The sequence below is a fragment of the Girardinichthys multiradiatus genome, chromosome 10 (assembly GCF_021462225.1).
Source record: "Girardinichthys multiradiatus isolate DD_20200921_A chromosome 10, DD_fGirMul_XY1, whole genome shotgun sequence".
NCBI classification, from domain to species: domain Eukaryota; kingdom Metazoa; phylum Chordata; class Actinopteri; order Cyprinodontiformes; family Goodeidae; genus Girardinichthys; species Girardinichthys multiradiatus.
The window spans coordinates 15,504,359-15,529,910 of record NC_061803.1 but is presented as its reverse complement, the minus strand read 5'-3'; the positions used below and the strand labels follow the sequence as shown (position 1 = coordinate 15,529,910).

The window sequence follows — 25,552 nt, the reverse complement described above, 5'->3', positions numbered from 1 at the left end:
TTGTCACTTCACCATTTAATAGAGATGCTTCTTAATACATTTTCATGGTATGGCCTACACAATCATGAGGATGATTTCTGTTTTGATAGTTGTTCAGCAGATAGCTACTGACCCACTCCACAATCAGAGTAAGACTCAAAAGATTAATGCTAGAAAAGCTAAATGTTCAGTGTTGTATCAAAGGATATTAAAGGAAAACTGGGTGGAAGAAAAATAGCTCAAAGTCATAAGAAAAAAGGCACAAGCAACAGGGATAACTGAGAGCTTTCCTTAACAAACCTTGAGAGATTTGTCAAGGAAAGTTCATTCAGGAATGTGAGGGAGATTCAGAAGGTGTGAACTGCCGCTGGAATTAGAGCTTCAAGAGCCACCACACAGGCATATCCAGAACCTGGGCTACAAATGTCAGTTTTATTTTGTAATAATCCACTCCTGAACCAGAGACATCAGAGGTGTCTTAACCTGGGCTATGTAAAAAGAAGGACTAGACTTTTTCTCAATGGTCCAAAGTCCTCTTTTAAGTTGAAAGTAAGGTTTGCATTTCATTTGGAAATCAAAGTCCCAAAAGAGGCACAGAATCCAAGTTGCTTGAGGTTCAGTGTGAAGTTTCCATAGTCAGTGATGATTTAGGGGACCATGTCAATTGCCGGTGATGGTTCACTGTGTTTTATCAGGTCTATTGCCATTGCAGCTGTCTAGCAGGAAATTTTAGAACACTTCAGGCTTCCTTCTGCTTACACGCTTTATAAAGATGCTGATTTAATTTCCAACAGGACTAGGTCTCTGCTTACTTAGCCATAAGTACTGATACCTCCTTTAATGAGCATGCTATCACTGTCCTTGGTTGGCCAGCAAACTGACCTGACTTAAACCCCACAGAGAATCTATGAAGCACTGTTGCTGGAAAAATGAGAAACTTTAGGCTGCTGAAAAAGCAACCCTGGCTTTATCAATACGTCAGCAGAGCAACAGACTGATCGGCTCCATGCCATGCTGCAATGATACAGTAATTCTTGCAAAAAGTAATTGTTCATTTACTGTACATTACATGAACATACAGTACTTTTCAGTAGGTTCACATTATTGTGTTAAAAATAATAGTATATTCGGATTTTCTGAGAGGACTAAAAAGTTTTTGCTCTTCACCTTAATTATAGAAAATAAATAAATAAAACATTTAAATATATCAAACTTTGTGTAACAAATGTATGTAATAGATGAGTTTCCCTTTTGTAACTGAATTCTTGTTTTTTAACAAAGTTTAAAATTGCTTCCCAAAGATAGATTGTTAGACCAACTCTTTATACAGCAGAACAACAGTAAGAAACAATACTCTTCACAATAAGCACCTTTACTTAAAATGTTCTGTTTTTGCTGACACTGACTTTAAAATTATCTCACTTATTGTAACCAAAGTAGAAATAAGTTCTCAATTATTCTAAATATCTTTAGCTGAAAAAAGTGAGTAAGAGTGAGAAAATTCAGCTCATGAGTAAAAACTGAATTCTGAACCTCTATGTCAATCGAACATTTCCACAGGACAGGAATCTGCTCTGCACAGACTCTGAATGTTGATTACATGACTGCCTGTTATCTGACCTCTTTGAAGTTGTTGAAGGCAGACAGGATGATATCATGGCCTCCTCTCACCAAACATACAGCTGCCAGCAGTTCCAGCACCAGTGCTTTGGTCCTGAGAAGAGTAAAAATGTATTTCCCAGGAGGAAAATAAGCATTTGGGCAAAAAAAAAAGTTGTAATGTAGAGTTAAGGCTGTTCAAGATACATTTATTTATTTTAAAAAGATATATTTAAAAGAATTTGAAATAAAAACAAAAAAACATCTGTTTTAGTTAAATTGCCTGATTTCAGCTTTAGGTGAGAATTTGCTAATTTATAGAAACAATCTTCTGTATACATGATAGACTGGCAAATGCAAATTAACTCATTTCAAGGAGATGGTTTTTTCTGGTTGTGGCTAATTTCAGGAGTGTATGAAATTGCCTCACTCATCCAAAAGAGAAGACTCAAATGTTTTACTGATTTGGGTAAAAAGCCATGACAGAAAATGTAAAGAAGCCGACTCTACCTAAAGTACTCCACACCAAAGCATTTGAATTGCTAGTAATCTCATAGAAGAATTTGAATTCATCTCAGCTGTTTTCTATTCAGCACTTTCAGGTTATCTACAAAAGCAATGCTGAACCAATGGTGAAAATATGAAAAGCGCTTTGCAACACCCATTGAAGTCTAAAATGCTGATAAATACATTGCTGAGTGTTTGATAAGCACCACCTTTGTTCGAACAGTGTCGAGCCAGGTCATTGAGGAATTTTTCACATTAAGATCTGCATAATTCCGTACATCTTTTTATTTTGCATGACGTTATTATTTCATGTCCATTTTTATTTTGGATTATTGACAGAAAGTGAGAAACTTTCAATTTTGGGACATAATCTTTTTTTGGGGGCATGGGGAGAGTTTAACAGGGCCTTCAGTAATATTAAGTTCATAAAAGATAAAAATGTTTGAACTTAAAATTTTAAAGAGAATTTAAGAGTTGAGAAGGTTCGCAAAAACACCGTCAAGAAAAATGTCTAAATGTTTACAAATTGACTGTGAATGTTATTTATGTTTTCTGTAGTTAACAGCATTTTTGACCCATTTTTAGGGTAAGCCTGATCTACTCGAAGCAATATGAGGACACTGACTTCACCTGGGGTTTCTGTTGTTGAGGCTGAGCGTGATCTCGTTGACACAGCTCGGGTGCTTCATCACCTGGTTGAACCCTGACTAAACAAACAAAACAACCATAAAAAAATTATTGGAATTATTATTATGAACAGATTTTACAAACTAAAGTCAAACTGAATACACTACTGAAATCCCATCGCTTTTTACACTGTAACAAATCAAATGATTATGACAATCAAATGACTACTAAGGTGTCTAAAAGACTACCACCAAACTTCTCAGAACTGGATTTATATCTTTGAAATTCTTTCATGAACCCCTGACTTTTTACACTAATTCTAACAAAGAAGCCTTGAAATGCCATATTTTTTAAAACTTCAGCTAACATCTATTACCTCTGACCCTACACATCTACCCATAAAAAGCATGCATAAAGAGCAATGACAATTACTGCAGTATCTTGTAATTTTAAACCTTTCATCTGTTTGCGCTATATCCTGTATAAAATGACTTTTACACCTTCCCTTTTTATAAAGTGGAACATAAATAACCAAAATTTTCATTTTCATTTCATTTCCCTTTGGGATTAATAAAGTATTTTTGAATTGAATTGAATTGAAAAAAAAAAAAAAAAGACAGCAGAAAATTTGTGGAAGTATTTAAATACCTGGTAGTTCATGATGGCACGTAGGCACATGATGCAGAGGTGAATGTCGTCTTTCTGACTCATAACACGCGTTGCCCTCTGGCCTCTCCTGTTGCAGAATAATTCATGAAAAGAATGCAGTGACTTTTGAAGTGAACGATAAGACAGCTCAGGCAATGCACGTTTTTGGTGTTATTCACACGTGGAGTGTTATACTGACAAAAAACTGCAAGTATCTTGGTGACTTCATAGAAACAGGTTTAATGTACTTTCTGGTTTCTAAGAGACTGTTAAAGAGACTGAGATTGATATCTATGGGACCTACTAAAATATTTTCTTTAAACCCAGTTAACCAGCATTGCTGTGACAAGTGTTGCTCTTTTAGAAGGAAATCCTTGCGGCCAAATTTGAAAGTCACAGATCAATCTTTTTGGTTTGAAAAAGCCTTTTTATGCTTTCTCTCTTTTTTTTAATAGAAGGTGAACAATAATACTAGAAGAATTTCCTCATATAGCCAAATTAAAAGTGTGTTTATTGGGATTTTGGACCACTCTCCTATAAGCACATTTGTGTAAGACACTGATTTTAGAACAAAAGACCCGGCTCATAGTCTCTGCTCTAATTTATCCAATGGTGTTCTATTGGCTTAAGGTGGGCACTCTGAAAAGGCCAGTCAAATTCTTCCACACCAAACTTGCTCATCCATGGACTTTGCATGGAACAGCAAGAAGCAAATCCCAAAACCCAAAGAACATAAACTTTTCCAAAATATCTTGATGCGCTGAGTTCAAGAGTTTATTTTATTGAAACTAAGGGGCTGAGCTCAACCCTTAAAAAACAGCTCCACAACAGCTACACTCTTGGTCCTGATCTTTTGGGATTTCACATCTTTCCTGTTCAGCACTGGGCTGGTGTGGTCGCTGGCAGGACAAGAGGGGGCCAATTGTGGAGCTGGCCCCAAGGGGAGATTCATGCTGGTGCCTTGGCACTGACCCCTTCCTGCCTTACATATGCTACCCACACAGCAGTAGGGTCTTGGGGTGTGGGAAGAGGCCCCCTGGAAATGGCGGGGGAGGGGGGGGGGACTCCCCAGTATGGGTACTGGAGATGAAAGAGATTCTGCTGTTAACAAGCAGTTGGGGTCTCGTACACCCCAGCCACAACCCCAATTGTAATGCACATCTGCGTTGATCACAGCACTTAATATTACCAAAGGCACACACACTAACACCACGGAGAGAGGGCTGCTTTGGGGGCACAGTGTAGTCTACTGGGTCCCGCCATGGAGCCTATGCCGGTTCAGTGGGGATCGGGGTGAAGGGATGGCCTGGGGGTGGCGGTGCGGCTGGGTCAGGGGGTCTCAATGTCCTGCGTCTCAGCCTTTGCAACGTTGGCCTGGGGGCTGCTGCTCCTGTGCCTTGCTGACAACCTACTTCTGTGCTGAGTTTTTGGCTGCCGTGGGGTGATACTTTATGTTTGGCTGCCTGGGACTGGTGCAGCCTTCCGGTGCCGGGTCTACCTGCCATTCGCTGCTTTTAGGTGCTGTGTATTTAAGGCCCTCTCATTTACTTCACTTACAAATGTACCTTTCCAGGTGACAAACTCGCACTCACACACTCTCACTCAACAGAAACACACTTATTTCTACACATATGCCCATCCAAAAATCACACACATGCAAACACCCATGCATTAATACGTGATTATTCAAAATGGTTAAAGGTCATACAAGCACAGGTTACTACAACATCAATGTGGGCTGCTTACTTTGATGCTGGATTGAATCTGGAATTAATAAAGGTAATCAAGCCATTAGGATACTGTCTTGAGATATCATTTTTGTAAAGCAAAACTGCCTTGTGTAAGAGATTATGATTATCGATTATAAATATTTATCAAAAATCATAATTAAAAATCATTATTCAGAAGAAATTAATTCTAACCGAAAATCATATCTTACGAATAGAAAGTAGAGAAACACTTGGTTGTGATTATTGGGCTCACAGCACTTAGTAACAGTATTCAACAGTATTTAAACAGCAGCCAAAAGAGTTCACTTCAATCAATATTGCTTGCAACAAGTTAATATCTTGGATTAACTAATAGTGATCCCAGATCACCTTAACCACATGCCTCACCCTGCCCAGACTAAAGATCAAAAATGTCCTGAAATAGGAAACAAAACGAGTTTACTTGGTGGTGAATCCTCTGAGAAGAGTAGTACAGGCGATTGGGCCTCCTTCTAGGAAGGGATGAAGTTATGAGTGGCAAGTGTCGGGCATCCACTAACCCTAATAAAAATATGATGCACCCTTGCAGTCGACTGAAACAACAAGGAGGAAATCCATCTCCTTGGGAAACCCTCTGTGGGTTTCACCTTCGCCATGGTATCGGCTGACGGTCTTCGAGCGGGATATGGATCTTCTGATCTTCTTATATCAGACAGATTTCCAGCTGTTCAAACTCTTCAGGAATGGCCAGTGTGGAGAAAAAGTAAACCCACCTACGAGCTTCTATTACTCCAGAGACCTCCTCAGAGCATAGTATTGGCACACTACAGCTTGTATTTATCACTTCTGGCGGTGACGTCAGAGCTGCAATACATGCTGGGAGGTGAACAAGTTCATTTGTTTCCTATCAAAATAGACAATGGCCCAACACCTGGCACATGCAGACAACCATGTGCTCCATATGGTATGCCTGAAATGCTGTGATAGGACACGCTCAGAAAAGGAAAAATAAAGGCCACAAGTGCTGCAAAAAAATGGAATTGATACTCTTTAATGTTGCCAGATTCTTGCCCTTAATAGGGGTTATGGCAAAGTCGCTGGCTGTATTTAGGTTTGAACATTTTCTGAATTGGCCTTAAATGACTGACTAAAATTGATTGTAATGTAACACACTCGTACTCGTCATCTTCCGCTTTATCCGGGACCGGGTCGCGGGGGCAGCATACTCAGCAGAGACGCCCAGACGTCCCTCTCCCCAGACACCTCCTCCAGCTCCTCCGGGTGAAGCCCAAGGCGTTCCCAGGCCAGCCGAGAGACATAGTCCATCCAGCGTGTCCTGGGCCGTCCCCTGGGCCTCCTCGTGCCTGGAACACCTCCCGAGGAAGGCGTCCAGGAGGCATCCGGTATAGATGCCCAAGCCACCTCAACTAGCTCCTCTCGATGTGGAGGAGCAGTGGCTCTACTCCGAGCCCCTCCCGGATGGCCGAGCTCCTCACCCTATCTCTAAGGGAGTGCCCGGCCACCCTACAGAGGAAGCTCATTTCAGCCACTTGTATCCAGGATCTCGTTCTTTCGGTCATGGCCCAAAGATCATGGCCATAGGTGAGGGTAGGAACGTAGACTGACCAGTAAATCGAGAGCTTCGCTTTTCGGCTCAGCTCTCTCTTCACCACAACGGACTGGCACAGCGCCCCCATTACTGCGGCAAGCCCCACCGATCCGTCTGTCGATCTCCCGCTCCATTCATTCCTCACTCGTGAACAAGATACCGAGATACCTGAACTCCTCAACTTGAGATAGGAACTCCCCTCCAAACTGAAGAGGACAAGCCAATCTTTTGTAAATGAGACTGCAAGTAATTGATCTGAATTAGGATATACGACTGTATCGTATTTAAATGAATTAGACTGATCTGAATTGAATTTAGACTTAATTCTAATTGGTATTAATTGGACTCGTTTGTCTTACAAAATGTCTTGAGATTACCTTCGTTGTGAATTATAGCTAAATTAATAGACATAATATAATTTGAGCATTCTGGATATAAGTTTGCATGTCACTTAAAATTATTATTATTAATGTTGATGATCTGTTTTTTTGTTTTTTTTTTTGTTCACTCTAATGACATTTTATTTACAAATAGGACTCATTACATGTAATTTCTTGACATCCTGAACAAACTTTATCATCACCACTCGGGAATGCGTCATACTTGATTGTAAACCCCTTGCTAAGCCTTGCGCCGTGGTTAGTCAGGGAGTTGCTGGAACTTCTGCACAGGTCTTCCACCGACTTGTCTAAAGCATTGACTTTATCTGAGGGCAGCGTCCCGTTGTCGGAAGTCTCTGTGTCAGACCTGTGAGTCACATCCATGAAAGAGAGCCATGTTTAAACTAATTTTGATAAACAGTTGATATCTTCTTGGTTCTTACCATTCAAACAAAAGTGGCCATGTAAACATGTCAAAGAAAATTTTGCGATTCTACATAAAAATACATAATGATATTTCAAGTTAATACGTACATGACAGCCCTTTGAGCGGCAGAGAGATAATTGACCAACACATTTAAACCCTGATTTTCCTCATTTAGGAACTCTTGAGCCCAACTGTTGGAAGAAAACAGAACACAGAGAAATCTAATAAAAATTTAATTAAATCAATGCTTTAACAAAAGGGCTCCTTTGGACCTACAGTAAATTGTTTTTCAATTAAGGGAAATTGTTTAGACCTCACATTTCTCACCAGTAGTGTTTAAACAAAACCATACAAATAGATATAGAGTATTTGTGGATTTCTTCTATTATGTAAAGCTACCTCCATCTTCTTTTCTTTACCTATCAGTGTTGAACTACATGAAACACAACAGACTCACCCAATGTGATTGGTCCTCAGGGAAATCTCGAGCTCTCTGAGGACCTGAGTCAATTCTTGAACACGTCTCTTAAACTGACAAAACACATTTAACGTATGTAAGAGGCCATCGACTGATTAATATCTCAGAAAATATCAGATTTGAACAGGTAATGAAGGGACTGAGATGAAAATCCTCCACAAAAACTGTTTATCTCATATATGTGAGAAAAATAAAATATTTTAATCATTAAATGTGAGCATTTTATTTTAGACAGTTTGCACATAATACATTTCAGATATTTGCATTTTGTTTTTATTAACTTAAAATAAACTGTAGGATCTGCTACAAAAAGCTAGCAGGAATTACAAAAGATTTGAGGAGTTATTGCTTTGTAGAAAAGTCATCCTCTGAAAAAAAAACTGTTTCTTTGCAAACGTAATTGCATTTTTTAATACATAGCAGCAATCAGATTGTGGCATAAAGGAAAAAACAACAGTAAAACATTACCTAGCAGCCTCACACTTAGCAACATTGAATAAAATTATATTTAGGAGATTGCATGGCAGTTAATGAATCAATATATTAAAACTAAAATTAATTAGAATGTTATAAAAGTTTATTAGCAATGTAAAAATATGTATTTGTTACAATCTTTATTTAAAAAAATCTGATTATGCTTGTGCTTAGTAGAATAACTGGTAGGTAATGCTACATTGCTACATTACATTATGGTTTTGTTGCTTAAGCATAACATGCCTAAAATAAACATCTTCAATTTAGCATTTTTAATTTTCCTTGATTTCTTCTATGCATCAGAAATCATTCTTCACAGTGGAATTATGAAAGTCTGACGTTTGAGTCATACCTTCCGACCGACTCCTCCGTGATCCAAACAATTTTTCAGCTTCTCCAAATAGGTAGATGGAGGATTTTTGACTTGAAACCGCTCCTGAAGATGCAGAGAAACCAAGAGAGGCCTGTAATTATCTTTGATTGCAGTCGGTGTGCAGTGAGAGGGAAAGCGTAAAGAGAGGCTCCCACCGGCAGTTTCATTACACATTTTCTCTTGAGCAAATGAAAGAAATGATTAGACTGTGGTGAAGCAGTGAGATACATAGTTCAGCTCCATTTGTAACACCCATGGTCACAAATTACACATTGTACTCTGAAATGTGTCAAAAAGCCATAAGCCACAAAGATACAACTAAGTAGAAGCAGAGTGAGCTGCTTCATGACAGCAACGTGTATCCTCCATCAGTTCCTCATGTACCACTCAGTGGTTCCTACGGAGATGTACAATATTTATCAGCTATCTCATGTGTGTCTGTGATAACAGTTTAAAACAGATATACTGGTTAGATGTGTCCATTCTACACACAGTGTTGTCAAAAGTATTTTCCCTGACAGATTTCTTGTTTTTGTTAAGTTCAGATATTTCAGATCATCAAGCCATGTTATCTAAACCATTCTGGCTTTATGTGAAAAAGTATTTGCCCCCTAAACCTATTAATTGGTTATGCCCTCCTTGGCTGCAAAAGCTGTTATTACGTGTTAGTGATAATTGGCATTAAGTTACATTGATATGGAGGAGGATTTTGCCCATTTTTTCTAGGATTGTTTAAATTTAGCCACATTGAAGTGGTTTAGAGCATGAAAAATTGGAATTTTGACTAAGCCACTGCAAAACGTTCATTTTTGGTTTTTGAGACATTCAGTGGTTTACTTGCTGATGCACTTTGGAATATTGTCCTGTAGCATAAACGTAGTGTGCTTGAGCTTAAAGGCAGAAACTGAGGGCAGGATGTTCTCTTTCAGGTAGACAGCAGAATTCATGGTTCCATCAATTGCAGCAAGTCATTCGGGTCTCGAGGCAGCAACGTAGCCGCAGACAATCCCACCGCCATGTTTGATGGTTTAATGATTTTTCTGAAACACCAGGTTTTTAAAGCACTTAACAGAATGATGGGTTGGTCAGTGAACCGTGACCTTAATGGTCCTAAAAGGGAGATCATTCTGACTACAATTTACAAACCTGATACTCCTAACCCATGTTCAGAACTAAAGCCTTTTGGTGAGAGAAACAGAAGTCCAGTTACCTTTAGGAATTTAGGATTGGCTTGTTCTGAATGACTGAGAATCTACACACACACACACACACACCAAAGACTTATTTACTCAAAGGTAATTCTCAAGATGATTTGGAATCATACATTGTACGGTAAAAACATTTGTTCGTTAAAATTATTATTATTATTACAAACCTGAAATATATCCCACATTAGAAAACAACTGTTTTTCCCAAATCAACAGTTCTACAATTAGTTATTTCTATTGTGATGGAAATTATTTTATTAAGTGTTCCAAAGTGTGTGACCTTTGGGTTACCTCACTTCTGTGAACATCTGTGTTAGAGGAAGAAGCTGTAAAAGCCATTATCAGAAGCTTAATGGTTCAGACCCATCTTTTAGGACGATGTCAGGAAGGGCAGTTAGGTCTGTTCCTAGATAACCTTGTCACCTTTGAACTCAAGAAGGGTTTGGGTCATAAAACACAGACTCTTTGCAGTTGAGATAACACTGAGATAACGTCTTGTTCTGGTATAAATACTGTGTGTAAATGTTGATCGGGGCTCTGTTTCAACTGACTAACCTTAGTGACAGGGTCTTCAAATGCTGAATGCCTTTGAATAAAACTTATAAAGACAAAGTCCGGATTTTCTCTTGTTATGAGTCAACTTCTACCCACTTTGATAAGAAAATTCCACAACACTATAAAGCTTTACATTGCATTATTTTCACTTGGCTAATAGCTGTTAATTAAGTTCATCATGGCTTCATGTTTCCATAAGGTCATCTCTCCCAGTTGATGCATTTACTGTACGCTTAAAAAATGAACTGAGAATGATTGTTACGTTTAGTTGTTTATTTTAATATGTCATAATAAAGAGATTGGAAACAAGTGTTTAGCTGAGTTCAACTTAAAACTCTATGGGGCTCTGAATTAGATGAAAAAAATATTTATGACATCCATATATTTGTGAAACTCATTTAAATTTTAGCTCTGGGGTAATTTAGTTTTTTGTGCTTATTGGTTTATATTTGTATTGTGGTGAAAACAACCTGTGAAACAACCTGTGAAACAACTGAAACCGTGGTAGGACTGAATAAGGAGCCACGTTTAACTTGCCACCACACAGCAAGAAGAATGGTAAACCAGGTCTAAAAAGCTCACGGTAAGAGAACTGTGACTTTTTTCTGTCAGATTATGCTGCTGTAATAAAAGATTAATTTATGTTAGGGTTTTTAACTCTTCTTTCCCAGGGGGGACAATAATTGTGGAGAGCATTGTAGCTCTATTCAAACCATGTCCAGCTTCCTCATTAACTTAAAACTCATTGAGGGCTTCTAATTCAGTCATATGAAACTAAAATTATTTCAGCATTCAGACTTATGACTGTATGATATTACCTTGGTAACAACTGGTAATATGGAGATTCTGATACGTCATCGGCTTACTCGGTTACACAGCTGTTTCCTGTAATTTCAAACACACTCCCCTAAAATTTATTCACCAAAACACTACATTGAATGACTGAAATCCCTCCAAGTTTTGTCAGAAAGATCAGGAGACATCTGCAAATGCCTCATCAATTTAAATTAGGTGTGTTGAAGCAGGGAACATCTAAACATGCAGACACGTGTTCTAATCAAACCATGACATTGTGTCAGAACGTTTGTGTACAGCTTAATCCAATTTACCAAGTTTTAGCAGCTTTTTGTCTACTTTTAAGAAATTATACCAGTGTACTTTGAAGTCTAATACATGTCTGCCACACAGGATGTGGGGAGGTCATGAGAGCAAAGTCTAACAGATTCCGTTATAGTTTTGAGTATTCCAAACCTTTTGTCCAAAATAAGATAGAAACAGTAAGTTCAAACTGTGGCATCAACTGGAGCTAAATCTAAAAAGAAAATAACAGTTTTGGGCCCAGAAAGCTCAATTTGACAAGAAAAAGGTCAGGGATTTATTAATACTGTATTAAACCCCCGGTTGGACAAAAAGATCTTGAAATTTTACAATGATGTGGATCATAGTGCTAAAGCTAAATAAATATAATGTATCTAAGGAGAAGCTTTGTTTGTTAATGTTCTATGTGTTGTGCATAACTGGAAGTGGTACATTTGTACATTTATGCATTTATGTATGTGAAAAATTTAGTATTCTTAAATCTATCGTGGAGTTCAAACCTTGATTTGCAGCAAAACCTTCATCCAAACATACCTGGTCACAAATTAGGTCCCACTTCTTCTCATTGTCGTACTGGGAGAGGATCTGCACTTTGTCTGGAGGAAGATTCATTGTGTTCTGGAAGCAGAAGACAAGAGTGATGCTTAAAATGTACAATTTGTTCTCCGGAACATAAATGATGCAGCACTTACATTTAAAAAATAGCTGTAAAAGTTACACTCATACTGAAAATGAGCATAACTCATACCACACAACGTTATTATGTATTGTGTCTCTGGGTATCTGTAAGTTCTACCTCAGTAGTCTAATTTTAAAGTACCTTGTACTGTTTTTTTTTCTGTTTTTACTTTTGTTTACGACGAGTTCCTACCCCAGGCCTGAGCCTGGAGCCTGAGCTTGTGCGGGAGGTCAAGAGATATCGACTAGAAATAGTCAGGCTCTGGAACCCAGCTCCTCCATAGTGGTTAGACTCCCTTCTGCTCTAGAGTGGCCCACGGGGAGAGGCGGTGGGCTGGGGTTTGCTTGTTGCCCACCAGCTCAGCCGTCTCAGCCATGTTAGGGTTTACCCCTGTGGATGAGAGGTTGCATCCCCGCACCTTCGGGTCAGGGACAGTAGTGCGACCAATAGTGCAGAGTACCCGGCCTTCTTGGCATCCCTGTCGGGGATGCTGCATGGTGCCCATCTCAGGGACTTCATTATTCTGCTGGAGGACTTCAACACCCATGTGGGAAATGACAGTGACACCTGGAGAGGCGTGATTGGGACAAATGGCCTCCCCCGAACTGAATCCGAGTGGTGTTTCATTATTGGACTTCTGTGCTAGTCACGGATTGTCCATAATGAACACCATGTTCAAGCATAAGGGTGTTCATCAGTGCACTTGGCACCAGGACACCCTAGGCAGGAGGTCGATGATCAACTTTATTATCGTGTCCTCAGACCTTCAGCCGTATGACTTGGACACTCAGGTGAAGAGAGCGGCTGAGCTGTCCACTGATCACCACCTGGTGGTGATTTGAATCTGCTGGAAGATGAGACAGACATGGCAGGCCCAAGTGTATAGTGAGGGTCTGCTGGGAACGTCTGTGGACGTAAGGTCTGCGGTGCCTGTCGCGGGGACAATCCCCAAACCCGGTGGTGGACACCTTGCAGTAAGGGATGCTGTCAAACTGATGAAGGAGTCCTATCAACTGTGGTTGGCATGTGGGACTCCTGAGGTGGCTGACATGTACAGTGAGGCCAAGTGTGCTGCGGCCCGGGCTGCGGCAGAGGCAAAAACTTGGGCCTGGGAGGAGTTCAGTGAGGCCATGGAGAAGGACATTGTTGGCCTCAAGCAATTCTGGCAAACTGTCCGGTACCTCAGGAGGGGGAAGCAGTGCTTTCCCAACACTGTTTAAAGTGGGGGTGGGAGGCTGCTGACCTCAACTGGGGACATTATTGGGTGGTGGAAAGTGTACTTCGAGGATCTCCTCAATCCAGGGTACTCACGGGTTCATGGGAGTTTGCCCAACTGGTCCACATGTGTTTTGTGGACCTGGAGAAGGCATTTGACTGTGTCCCTCGTGGTGACCTGTGGGGGGTGCTCCAGGAGTACAGAGTCAGGGGCCCTTTATTAGGGGCCATCCAGTCGCTGTACAAGCGGAGCAGGAGTTTGGTCCGCATTGCCAGCACTAAGTCGGACATGTTCCCGGTCCATGTTGGACTCCGTCAAGGCTGCCCTTTGTCACCAGTCCTGTTCATAACTTTTATGAATTTTTTATAGAACAACCAATTTACCAGTCAGTCTATGTTCCTACCCCCACCTATGGCCATGAACTTTGGGTCATGACCGAAAGAACGAGATCCTGGATACAAAGGGCTGAAATGAGCTTCCTCTGTAGGGTGGCCAGGTACTCCCTTAGAGATAGTGTGAGGAACTCGCCCATTTGGGAGGGGTTCGGAGTAGAGCCGCTGCTCCTCCACATCAAGAGGAGCCAGTTGAGGTGGCTCGGGTATCTACACCGGATGAGGACGACCCAGGACACGCTGGAGGGACTATGTCTCTCGGCTGGCCTAGGAATGCCTTGGGCTCCCCCCGGAGGAGCTGGAGGAGGTGTCTAGGGAGAGGGAAGTCCGGGTGTCTCTATTGAGTCTGCCGACCCTGCAACCTGGTTCTGGATAAAGTGGAAGACGACGAGTACGGGTACTTTTGTTTAGGCAATATTAAGGCAAGTTTAAGGAGACTGTCTTATAAAAGTAGCTCGGTGGTGGTCATTTAATGCCACAAATCTTTCACTTTTCAGGTTATAAGAAATTAAATAAAAGATCTGCACACCACTGGCTACTCTGCATCTTTGACCTGATAAGGGAATCAGATTTGGGCATTTGAAAGTAAAGTTTGAGAAACCCTAGTTTAGAATTTCTAAATTTAACATTTAAAGAGAAAAAAGTTGTGAATTTAAATGGATTGACATAAAATGTTATTTTTATATCCTTTATAATTTATTTTATCTAATCTATATGCATCACAGTTCTACACAGTTATGGCCAAAGTTTGATACTTTTCCCGACGTTCATTTTCTAGAGTTTCAGGTTTATTTTTGCCTTACGTTAATAAAACAAATACAGACATTCCACACTGGATTTTTTCTACGTCAAGCAGCTGTTTGTTTATACCCCTGAATCAGAGTAGCAAGCAAACAAATAGATGAAGCATGTTGACAGTTGGACAGGGATTTCACCATATGTGTTATTTTCCTTGTCCATACTTGTCCACCAAATTATATGCTTTTCAAGACCTTTCCATACACTGTTATTGGCTACCTTGAAACAACAAATCCGTTAAACAGGATTTTTTAGCAGCAGATATATTAAATGGATAGTTCAGTATTTTTGAACAAGGTTCAGTTTAAAGGGTATTGTTAATACAAAATATAAATTATATAAAATATATAAAATAGTGGTTTCAAGATGATATAAATCTGCTTTGTTATGGTTGCTGGTGAAACAAAAAAATAAATTTGGATATAATGTTTTTAAACAAAAAGGAACAAAATGTAAAATCTTAGCTGCTATCAGTTGTACAGTAAAGGCTGATTAACTGTATTTTAATACTGCATGAAAACACCAACTCTTGGACTTCTTCAATAATTCAAAGCTCTGCTTTTGTCCAGTAATGCAGTCAGACGTCTTTATTGTTACTGTGTGATGACCTCATTTGTTTTCAGCCCTATGTTGGTACAACAATCTTACACACAGCATTAAGCATACAATTTCAAACCTTTGACCCAGTTTTTAGAGAACCTAGGAGATAAATGTTTTTTTGCTAGAATCAAAGCAGAAAAGAGCTAATATCGATTAAAGTGACAATATGCATTTGTCTGGATGATAGAAAGCACAAGACCTTTCTTCTTTTCTGCAAAAGGCCAGATAAGCCCACCGTACACTGTATTGTGTCCCATATAGCAGATCAGCAAACATAGACATATTAGCTGCATGAATGTTAACTGTCATGAATGTTAACTCAAATATGGTGGACATTCACTTAGGAGTTTTTGTTTAATTTTACTTAAATACTGGCTTCCATTTGATCAACAATAGAAGGTTTACTGGAGATCTGTGGGGTTACACACCAGGAACTTTGAACACCCAGTAGCTCAGAGGTGAACTTACAGCTTAACCTCATAAGCTGTTTTTTAGCTTTGATCTTGTAAATCTGGTTAAATACATGAGTTGAGCCATCTGAAACATGTGGCAGACGATAGAAAACGTTTTTCTGTGTAAAACAACGGCAGGAGATCAATGATGAATGTGAATTGGATCAATCAAGCCTGATGAATGAAGCTGAAGGATCAATAAACACTGGTTACATGTAGACCTTCCCTGAGAAGCTATTCAAAGCAGAAAATCTGGAGTAAACAAAACTGCTGCTTTAGCAGATAATGCATAACACTAAATAATGAAGATGCTGATATAGCCTCACAGAAGTATACATACCTATTAAACTTTCTCACCATTTATTACAAAGTAGTGCAAACTTGGTTGTTTTTTAGATGTTTTTTGTAATATTTTCCACTTCCAAGGAGAAATCACAGTAAAAAAAGAAAGGTTTAATAAACAAATATGAATATTTTCTGCTGGAGATAGGCACCAGCTTCCCCGTGACCCACTATGGAAGAAGCAGTATAGAAAATGACTGACTGATGGAATATTTTCTCATCTATATAAAAGTCAGATTCCAGGAACACTTACAGTTCATTCTGTCTGCTTTACAAAGGGTAATTTAATCCATGTTTTACTGCCTTGTATCTCAACATACACTGCTCACAATGTAGGCCTCAAGAGGACAGTTTTACTAAAATTAGGAGGGATTTAAGAGAACACTAAGACTTTCTGAAAACAAACCATTTCTGCCTAAACCAGGTTTGACTATGATGATGACACTGTTATAAATTAATATTTGTCAGTTCCCAAATCAGACTAAAACCTCACTTTCACATCACGTAACAGAAAGCAGTACTGCCAGAGCTGAAATGATTACAAAAAGAACATAAATTAGCATTTTTACGGCACAACTACAAGCAAAAGCACACCCTAGGGTGCCATATTTTTTAAAAAGATGTTAAGAACACAAAAAAAAAGTAAATGGGTGGGTCAAGGCAATCAATGGAGGAGTAACTCCGACCATCCAGAGCACCCAAAAAAAATCACACATCAACCAAAATGCCATCAGACTTTTATATGGCCTTTACTTAACAGGTAAAATGTTTAAGAACAAGTTCCCATTTGCAGACATGAAGTGTCTCTTGCTTAATTTACCTGAAATCTACTATAGATACTAGTTATTTTTTTTATGTAAATAAATATTACTCTGAAACAAACAAGGAAAAGACAGCAGTTGCTGCATGTTATGACTGTGATCAGGTTAGACCTGTACAGATCAGAACCTGAAGTGACAGTGTGATCGTCTGCAGTGGTCCAATATACAATTCTGCAAATAAAAGTAATTGTAAGCATATTTAGAAATACTGATGTCTGTGTGGCTAGTGATTCATAATAAAACACAATTTGTATCTATTAGTTTTTATGTTGCAAACCTACATGCACAAAAACAAAATATTAAAACAAATCCACTTAAAGAAAGGACCTTCTAATCAGAAATGTTCCCTTCCTTTCTCTTTTCATCACACTACATTTTACACACTGCTGCATTCCCTGTTTGGGAATATGCAAAGGTTTATTCAAAACACTGAGGGGAAAGGTGCTCAACATGAATTTGAAAGTCACTAGGGCCTTTAAACTCCCTCTGTCTCCCTTTTGTTGCGTGCAATTCTTTCTACCTGCAGAAGGACTAGACAAAACCCTCACATCAGGAAAACAAACATCGATAAATGCTGCTCACAAAGAAATTTACCATGTCATTTGGTAAACAAAACATGCAAATTCATATTCATTGTCCTCAACATGGAAGCAGCATACAAACAAACACTACTGTAGCTAAATACATACAGTAAGCAGGGTGTGTGGCAATCACTGCGAGATATTTTCTTCTGTTGTTGAGAACCCTGGATGCCCAAAGACTTAATAGCAAACCCACTTGACTATAGAGGTGATTGAATTTATTCTTTTAATAAATATTTTCACAATTTTTTGTTTTGTTCATTTTTTTTTAATATCAGATTTGGCAAACATACTTAATCTTTTGTGCCGTCAGTTGTTTTTATCTCACAAAATCAACATGAGCTGTAGCTGTAAACATTTTGGCTGACATCCATCAGTCTAGAAAGAATTACAAAGATATTTCTAAGGCTTTGGGATTCCACTTAATTAAAGTTAATTATACAAAGACACAAATTGATCACACATGGAGAGACAGAGGTAAACCTTCCTCAAATGAAATGGAATGGTCGGCCTACCAAAAGTACTTTAAGAGCACATAAACAACTCATCCAGGAGGTAGCAAAAGAACCCAGAACAACTTCTAATTATTATTATTATTATTTAACAATAAGAGCGAAATTGTGCAAAAATGACATCCATGGTGGAGTTGGTTAGAAACCACTCCTGACCAAAAGGAACACAAAGCTGCCATAAAATAAAGTTTTGAACCCCAAGACCTGTGGACCGATTAGACAAAAGTGGAACCTTTTACATGTGTTGCAAAACTAATGCAGTACTTCAGAATAGGAACCTCATACCTACAGTCAAACACGGTGTTGGTACTGTGACAGTATGTGGCTGCTTTCTTGTTTCAAGATGTGGACAACTTTCTGTAATCGATGAAACCATGAATTTTTCTCTTTGCCAGAAAATGCTGAAGCAAAGTCTCCAGCCATCAGTCTGCAAGTTTAAGATGGAGCAAACCTGCGTTTTACAGCGGGACAATAATTCAAAGCCCACCAGCAACACCAACTCTGAATTGGTCAAAAAAGAAGAAGGTTTGGGGTGGCCTAGTCAAAGTCTAAAATTAAATCTGATTAGGATGCCGTACCATGACCTTAAACAGGTCACTCAAACTCAAAAGCCTTTAATGTTACTGAACCAAAATAGTTCTGCAAAGAAAAGTGGGCCCAAATTTCTCCACGAGGATAAGAAAGACTCATTTCCCGTTATAACGAAAATGCTTCATGGCTGTGGTTGCTGCCAAAAGTGGCCCAACCAGATACTGGCTTTGGGTGGCCATTACATTTTCACATACTGTCAGGTTGTCATGGATAGCTTTTTTCCTTTAATAAATGAAGTCATCATTTGAAAACAGCTATTTGCTTTTACTCCGGTTATCTTTGATATTAAAATTAATTTGATAATTTGAACCAAAGTGTGACAAAAAGCAAAAACAGAATAATTCTCTAAGGGAGCCAACACACAGTGCAGTCAAAAAACGAAAAATAAAGCCTTGCTGTGTATTCACATTGTCCTTGCAATTGTCACCTGAGCTCTCCCATCAAAATTTTTATGATCCATGCAAACGAAAGCTACTCAGGTCTACAATGACTTGTCTTATCCCATTTACTCATCATTTCAGAAGACCTAAATTTTAACATGTAAAAACTGTTTTAGGACATTTTTTTTATCTCTTCAGCTGTAACTTTTTAAGACAAGAAACATTAAATTTCTGTTTTTCTTGCCAAGCTTGAAGAGAAATTTTGCTTTTTAAATGGTGTTTTGAAACTCTGTGGGTGTGCATGCATATATGTATGTTTGGGGATTTGCACGTGCTATGTGTTTATTACGGTTATGTGCGTGTTGAATTTTAAGATATTTTTGATCACTCTGGTCTTGCTTGTTGCTGAAGGAAATTTTCTTTATGTGAATTTCAGTATTTTAAGTACTTTATCTAACCCTAGGGAGTTTCTGAGCAGCACGCCACAACAGGAGTATCTCAAATTAGCAATGTTGCCTTTTTTTATGAAACACACCTTAGGATAGATAGAAAGACATATGGAGCAGTAGAGGAAGGAAGGAAGGTAGGAATGAAGGAAGGAAGGACCAACGGAAAGAAGGAAGGAAACACTAAAAAGAAAGAAACAAAGAAGGAAGAAAAGACTAAGGAAGGGAGGGAAGGTGGACACAATAAAGGAAAGAAGGAAGGAAGAAATGCAAAGTTAGCAAGGATGGAAAAAATGGCAAACTGTTATTTTCTCCTTTCCATACTTGTAAGTCCTGGAAAACACTGAAGTCAAATTCCCAGAGTTTTCCAGACTGCGTAGGAACACAGTCAGAGAAAAGTCTTTATCTTGTCATCTGAAAAAATACTCAAGACTGGCTGCTGCATGTGAAACTTAAAGGAAAAAGTCATCAAACCCATAAGTCCCTGAACGTGATAAGAATAGAAAAGATGTGAAAACCTTTTCAGAATAACTCACTTAACTAGCAGCTAAAGCCATGGTAATTCTGCACACTGGAATAAAACATGTTTTGTGGGCCATATATGATAAGATATGTTGAAATATGGTTTTTTGTCATGTAAGTTTAAGTCCCCAATCTTTAGCTTTAGATTGCTTTTCAGAGATGGGGACTTTAGGACAATGATTGGCTTAAAAATGTGACTTGCTCAGAGATATTCATGTACTTAAATATCTCTGAGCTTGTTTGTTTCTAGAGCGATAAAGAAAAATATTAAACCTCTGACTCTTCTGCAGAAATAATTTTACTTATATTATTGGAATGGGGAAGTTTATATATAAAGAATATATATGTCAGGTCAACATCAGCACCAACTTCTGAGATAAGACTGACAATGAGCAGAGGAATGTGGACAATAACCGAGCAAGTCGTCTGGCTGCATTCTGAACATACCTTCCTTGTTGTGACTCAGATCTGTGTCTTCCTTTTGCATTGTTTTTGTTACCATGACTATCTAGGCATGAGTTCAGCCTGTTTTTGTAAATGAAGGACAACAGTTTAGTGATAATAGAAATTAACAGTCAAACAGACAGACCAAACTGTGTTAGAAATCAATGTTGATTTATTTAGTATAATGTGATAAACCTTGCATTTCTGGAGCAACAGGCAAAAGCCAAACAGTTCTAGAAGAGTGGGCCAGCAATTTGACTTTATATATATATATATATATATATAGTTGGGGTCCTTGCTCTATCTCTCCATCAGTTTGGAGGTCCCAGGTTGAAAAAAGTTTAAGACTCCTGTTTAAAGCTGATTGAAAGCTGTGGAAGTAAGGTAAAGCTCACGTTTTTTAGCACTGGACTTTCACATGTTCATCCTCCAACAGAGCACTGAAAAGCAGTGAGATTAAAGCTGCAATCAGTCCAGCATAAAGGAGCTTTTGCGTATCTTTCCACAGTTGCATTGTTTAACTGACATAGTGATAAGATTGTTCTGATGTGGACATTGCAAACATATTCCACATATTTTGTTTTCTTGCACTTATGACACACTACACAAAAGTATGTGCTTCAGGGCTTACCAGTGCAGCGCTGAAGCGTTCCTCCAGCTCTTTCTCGGGTGGCATCGGAAGCTTCGGTCCTGCCGTTTGCTTCTGAGGCCCGGTGCACTCTGGGCTGGTTATCGTCGTCTCCTTAATATCCCTTCCCTGAGAAATCTCAGCACTTCCTGCTGCGTTTCCCATGATTATGATCAATATGTCCAAACAATGCTCCTACAAAAATCCTTAACAAAGGTTTTATAATCCAAATCTAAAGCTCGGCTATTTCCAAAGTTCTGCGTGGCCCATGACCTTCCATCATTGCCACAAACCCACAGTACTAACTCATCGTGAAGCTGCCGTCATTACCCCTCATTCTTTTAAAAGAGGGATGAAATTCCGCCCAGCTTCTAAAAAAGAATCAGACCTCGCAGAGATCCCAAAGCATTATGAAACCTTAGAAAGAGGGAAGGGGATATCCTGACAATGACAGACAGAGTGACAGCTGAGTAAGTGATAGAGAAAATGTGGATTAGAAGGTAGAGTCCACACAGCCTGTAGCTTCTGTTCAGAATGAGTATGAAGTTAAGAAAATTCTTTTCAGGAAATTTGAGAAGTAAACTCAGATAAACTGGTTTTAAAGCTGCTGCAGTGGTTTCAGGTGAACACCATTAGCTGTTCCAGCAGGTAATCGTACATGTCATCCTTCTGCTCCTGGATGGTAGAAATGTTTGGATTTTTGAGTGCCATATCCACAGGAAAAAAAAAAAAAAAAAACAGAGAGCAAGGCAAAGATCCAGTAGACAGTTGCACAGGGACCAACAGACATAGACTGAAGGCAGCTGTGACTTTAACTAAGACCAGGGAGCCTTCTGGGTCCTAATGCCTTCTTGTTCCAGCTACATCTAATGTTTGAAGCCTGCCAAGCAACAGCCAATAGAGCAAGGACCAGGAAAATTGATATCAATGACTGTTTATAAAAATTTTCATTGAGCTTTAAATTGATTTTCTGTCTTCAATGTGCCATTCCGGTGTGATAAAAAGACCTAAAATTAAAACTATTTAGTTGATCAATTATCATCTAAAGGTAAAAAAAAAGAATGTTTAATAATAATCTAGTGATTTTTATTCAATAAATAGCCTGATAACAACCAACTAAATAACAGTCAACCTGTTGAAATTGCATCACATACTGCATATTAAAAACACAAAATTAAGGTCTAAATGCTCATTTTGAAAATCCTTGACATGTTTTTTTATAAATATTTATCATTATACAGTGCAATTTAAGATGCAGATTAAAAAAAGCAGCCTCTTCTATTAATGCAGAAAGTGCTGTTGCTTCCAATTGGGAAGCTCTGATTAAGTGAAATGGGTCAGCAGTGAGCTGCAGGGGGACAGTTTGGAGTGATTAAAAAAGATTATATACAATTATCATATACAAAATATTAACATTTGTTAACATGTAGCTTTTCCCATGTGTTAAGCCCTTGGAAGCTGTGCCACTTAGGAACTAAGCTTAGGAACACTTTAATGACACATCATGTTTATTTTGTAACCATAATAGTTTCCAGAATAGAATTCTCACCTTGAAGAAGGAGATAAAGCCTCAACCAAAGTAGTGGAAGCCTGGGTTCTTTAGGTGCCAGATGGTCCTGCATCCTCCTGGCTGTAAAAAATACACACAATAAATTGTTTCCTACTGTACACAAAAAATAATAAAATAACATACAAGAGCAGTGATGTAATTCTGTAACAGTAAAGGGTTATTGGTAATGTGTCAATGATATAACAGCTATAACAGGCCTTCAACCAGTTCCACAAACAAGCCTTGCAGTCGTTTTGTTATAAATGTAACTGGCTGAATCAATCACAAATAAAAATACTGACGCGCCACGCAATAGTAGTTACAAATGTATAAAAGGGTAAAGCATTGTTGAAATAGCTCACATCTAATGTAAAGCTGCTGGAAATTACAACACTATGACTTACTCCCTAATAAGATCCTCATCCACTTCAAATTCACTGTTTTCCGAAGAATCTTCTACTTTGAGGTCACTGCCCTGCAAAATTGTTTCCAAGGCTTCAGAAGTGTTTGTTTTACTCTTCTGTGACATTACAGTGTTAAAAATTCAAAGAAAAAAACACAAAACAACAAGCAGGCTGTGTGCGTAGCAGTGCATAAAACAAGCTGTGTGTAAAGCGAAAATTACTACCATGTGCCCGGAAAACGCCATACAAAGACGTGTGATACGTCACTGCGAAGGTGGGATTCTCTAGTTTCCATTGGTCTCATAAAAGAAAGGGTGGGGAAAAACCTATGTGTTTCCTGTACCATTTTATGCTCAGATCTCCTCCATGTCTATTTCTGGTCCTAGGGGGCAGGTCTGTGGCTCCTCATACCTGCTGTTGCCTATTTTTATGGAGAAACCCTATATACACAAGCCCACTCACACATACACCCACAGATGTTTGGACTCAGGTGTTAACAGATACACAGATGTTCTATATTGAGCTGCAGTTTCCAGTAAATACATCTTGCATTTATTAGTACCGTGCACTTTTCTGTAACATTGCTGTTGTTATATATGCGTTTCTGCAGGTTTAGAAGCAGTCTTCTAGGGTGTTTTATTCTCTTCATCTTTCTCTCCTCTATTCTTTTCTCCTTCACTCCCCTTTTCCTTTTTTCCCCACCTCTCTCTTTCTTGCTTCTTTCTTTTCCTTTACGTTTCTGTCTCTGTGTCCATTGCAACTGAAATAATCCCAAAGCAGTTTCCGTTTTTTTATGTACCGTAAATTCCGGATTATAAACCGCTACTTTTTTCACACACTTTGAACACTGCGGCCTATACAACAGTGTGGCTAATGCATGTTTTTTTTCATGCCGCCAATAACATTTTGCCTGGTAACAGTAGACCAGTCAAATTGATGAGTAGTTCCATATTGTAAATCAGACATTTATATTCACCCTCATCAACATGGAAAATCACCAACAGGTTTTGAAAGGCTGGACTGCTGCGTGATTAAGGGGACCGGGTGCGCTCAAGTGAGAGCGTCAACGAAGAGGCTGAAGTGAGTGACGAGATCCTGAGGCTGTTCAATTTGGACACTGAAGAACAGGACTTTGATGGTTTCAGTGCGCAGGAAGAAGATGAAGACGGCGATCAATGACTTTTGACCTGGTAGGCTGCAGTGTATATCAGTCGTTAGGAGATATTGGAATGTTGTTCGTGCAATGTTCAGTAAAAATGCTTTAGCAACGAAATTTGTGTGTTACTGACAACGTACGTATATTTAAAGGTTAGCCACTGTTCGAAAGAAAGCATTTGCAATATGCCTTTGTTTATATTACCATACGGATTAAGTTAAAAGTAAAAAATTCCTCACGTGTAATATCTTTCTGTGTAAATAATTTTACAATGTGGGAAACCCGCGGCTTAACATCCGGTGTGGCCTGAAGTACAAAATTGGTTTTTTTTCTAAAATTAGAGCATGCGGCTTTTAATCAGGTGCGCTCTGTAGTCCGGAATTTACGGTATGTGTATATATATATATATATATATATATATATATATATATATATATTTTTTTTTTTTCCCCTCTACTTACCTAATGTGGCCTCTTTTCTCATTTGGATGGATTGTACTGGAATTCTAATTTCCCCTCGGGGATCAATAAAGTATCTTTGAATTGAATTGAATTGATATATATATATATATATATACAGGGGTTGGACAATGAAACTGAAACACCTGTCATTTTAGTGTGGGAGGTTTCATGGCTAAATTGGACCAGCCTGGTAGCCAGTCTTCATTGATTGCACATTGCACCAGTAAGAGCAGAGTGTGAAGGTTCAATTAGCAGGGTAAGAGCACAGTTTTGCTCAAAATATTGAAATGCACACAACATTATGGGTGACATACCAGAGTTCAAAAGAGGACAAATTGTTGGCGCACGTCTTGCTGGCGCATCTGTGACCAAGACAGCAAGTCTTTGTGATGTATCAAGAGCCACGGTATCCAGGGTAATGTCAGCATACCACCAAGAAGGACGAACCACATCCAACAGGATTAACTGTGGACGCAAGAGGAAGCTGTCTGAAAGGGATGTTCGGGTGCTAACCCGGATTGTATCCAAACAACATAAAACCACGGCTGCCCAAATCACGGCAGAATTAAATGTGCACCTCAACTCTCCTGTTTCCACCAGAACTGTCTGTCAGGAGCTCCACAGGGTCTATATACACGGCCGGGCTGCTATAGCCAAACCTTTGGTCACTCATGCCAATGCCAAACGTCGGTTTCAATGGTGCAAGGATCGCAAATCTTGGGCTGTGGACAATGTGATACATGTATTGTTCTCTGATGAGTCCACCTTTACTGTTTTCCCCACATCTGGGAGAGTTACGGTGTGGAGAAGCCCCAAAGAAGTGTACCACCCAGACTGTTGCATGCCCAGAGTGAAGCATGGGGGTGGATCAGTGATGGTTTGGGCTGCCATATCATGGCATTCCCTT

General features: G+C 39.1%; 1 protein-coding gene across 2 annotated transcripts in view; it reads right to left on the bottom strand.

Moving 5' to 3' along the window:
• Positions 1-21,830, bottom strand: part of fmnl1b (formin-like 1b) — a 40,893-nt gene extending 19,063 nt beyond the window's left edge. For both annotated transcript variants that reach the window (XM_047377731.1, XM_047377732.1), the window contains exons 1-9: positions 21,079-21,830; positions 12,206-12,289; positions 8,790-8,873; positions 7,943-8,016; positions 7,593-7,676; positions 7,282-7,425; positions 3,361-3,448; positions 2,716-2,792; positions 1,600-1,693 (exon numbers count right to left, since the gene is read on the bottom strand). In XM_047377731.1, the coding sequence (XP_047233687.1) occupies positions 1,600-1,693; positions 2,716-2,792; positions 3,361-3,448; positions 7,282-7,425; positions 7,593-7,676; positions 7,943-8,016; positions 8,790-8,873; positions 12,206-12,289; positions 21,079-21,240 (891 nt within the window). In that variant the 5' untranslated portion in view covers positions 21,241-21,830. The remainder of the gene's footprint in view (positions 1-1,599; positions 1,694-2,715; positions 2,793-3,360; positions 3,449-7,281; positions 7,426-7,592; positions 7,677-7,942; positions 8,017-8,789; positions 8,874-12,205; positions 12,290-21,078) is intronic.
• Between the last annotated feature and the right edge of the window lie 3,722 nt (positions 21,831-25,552).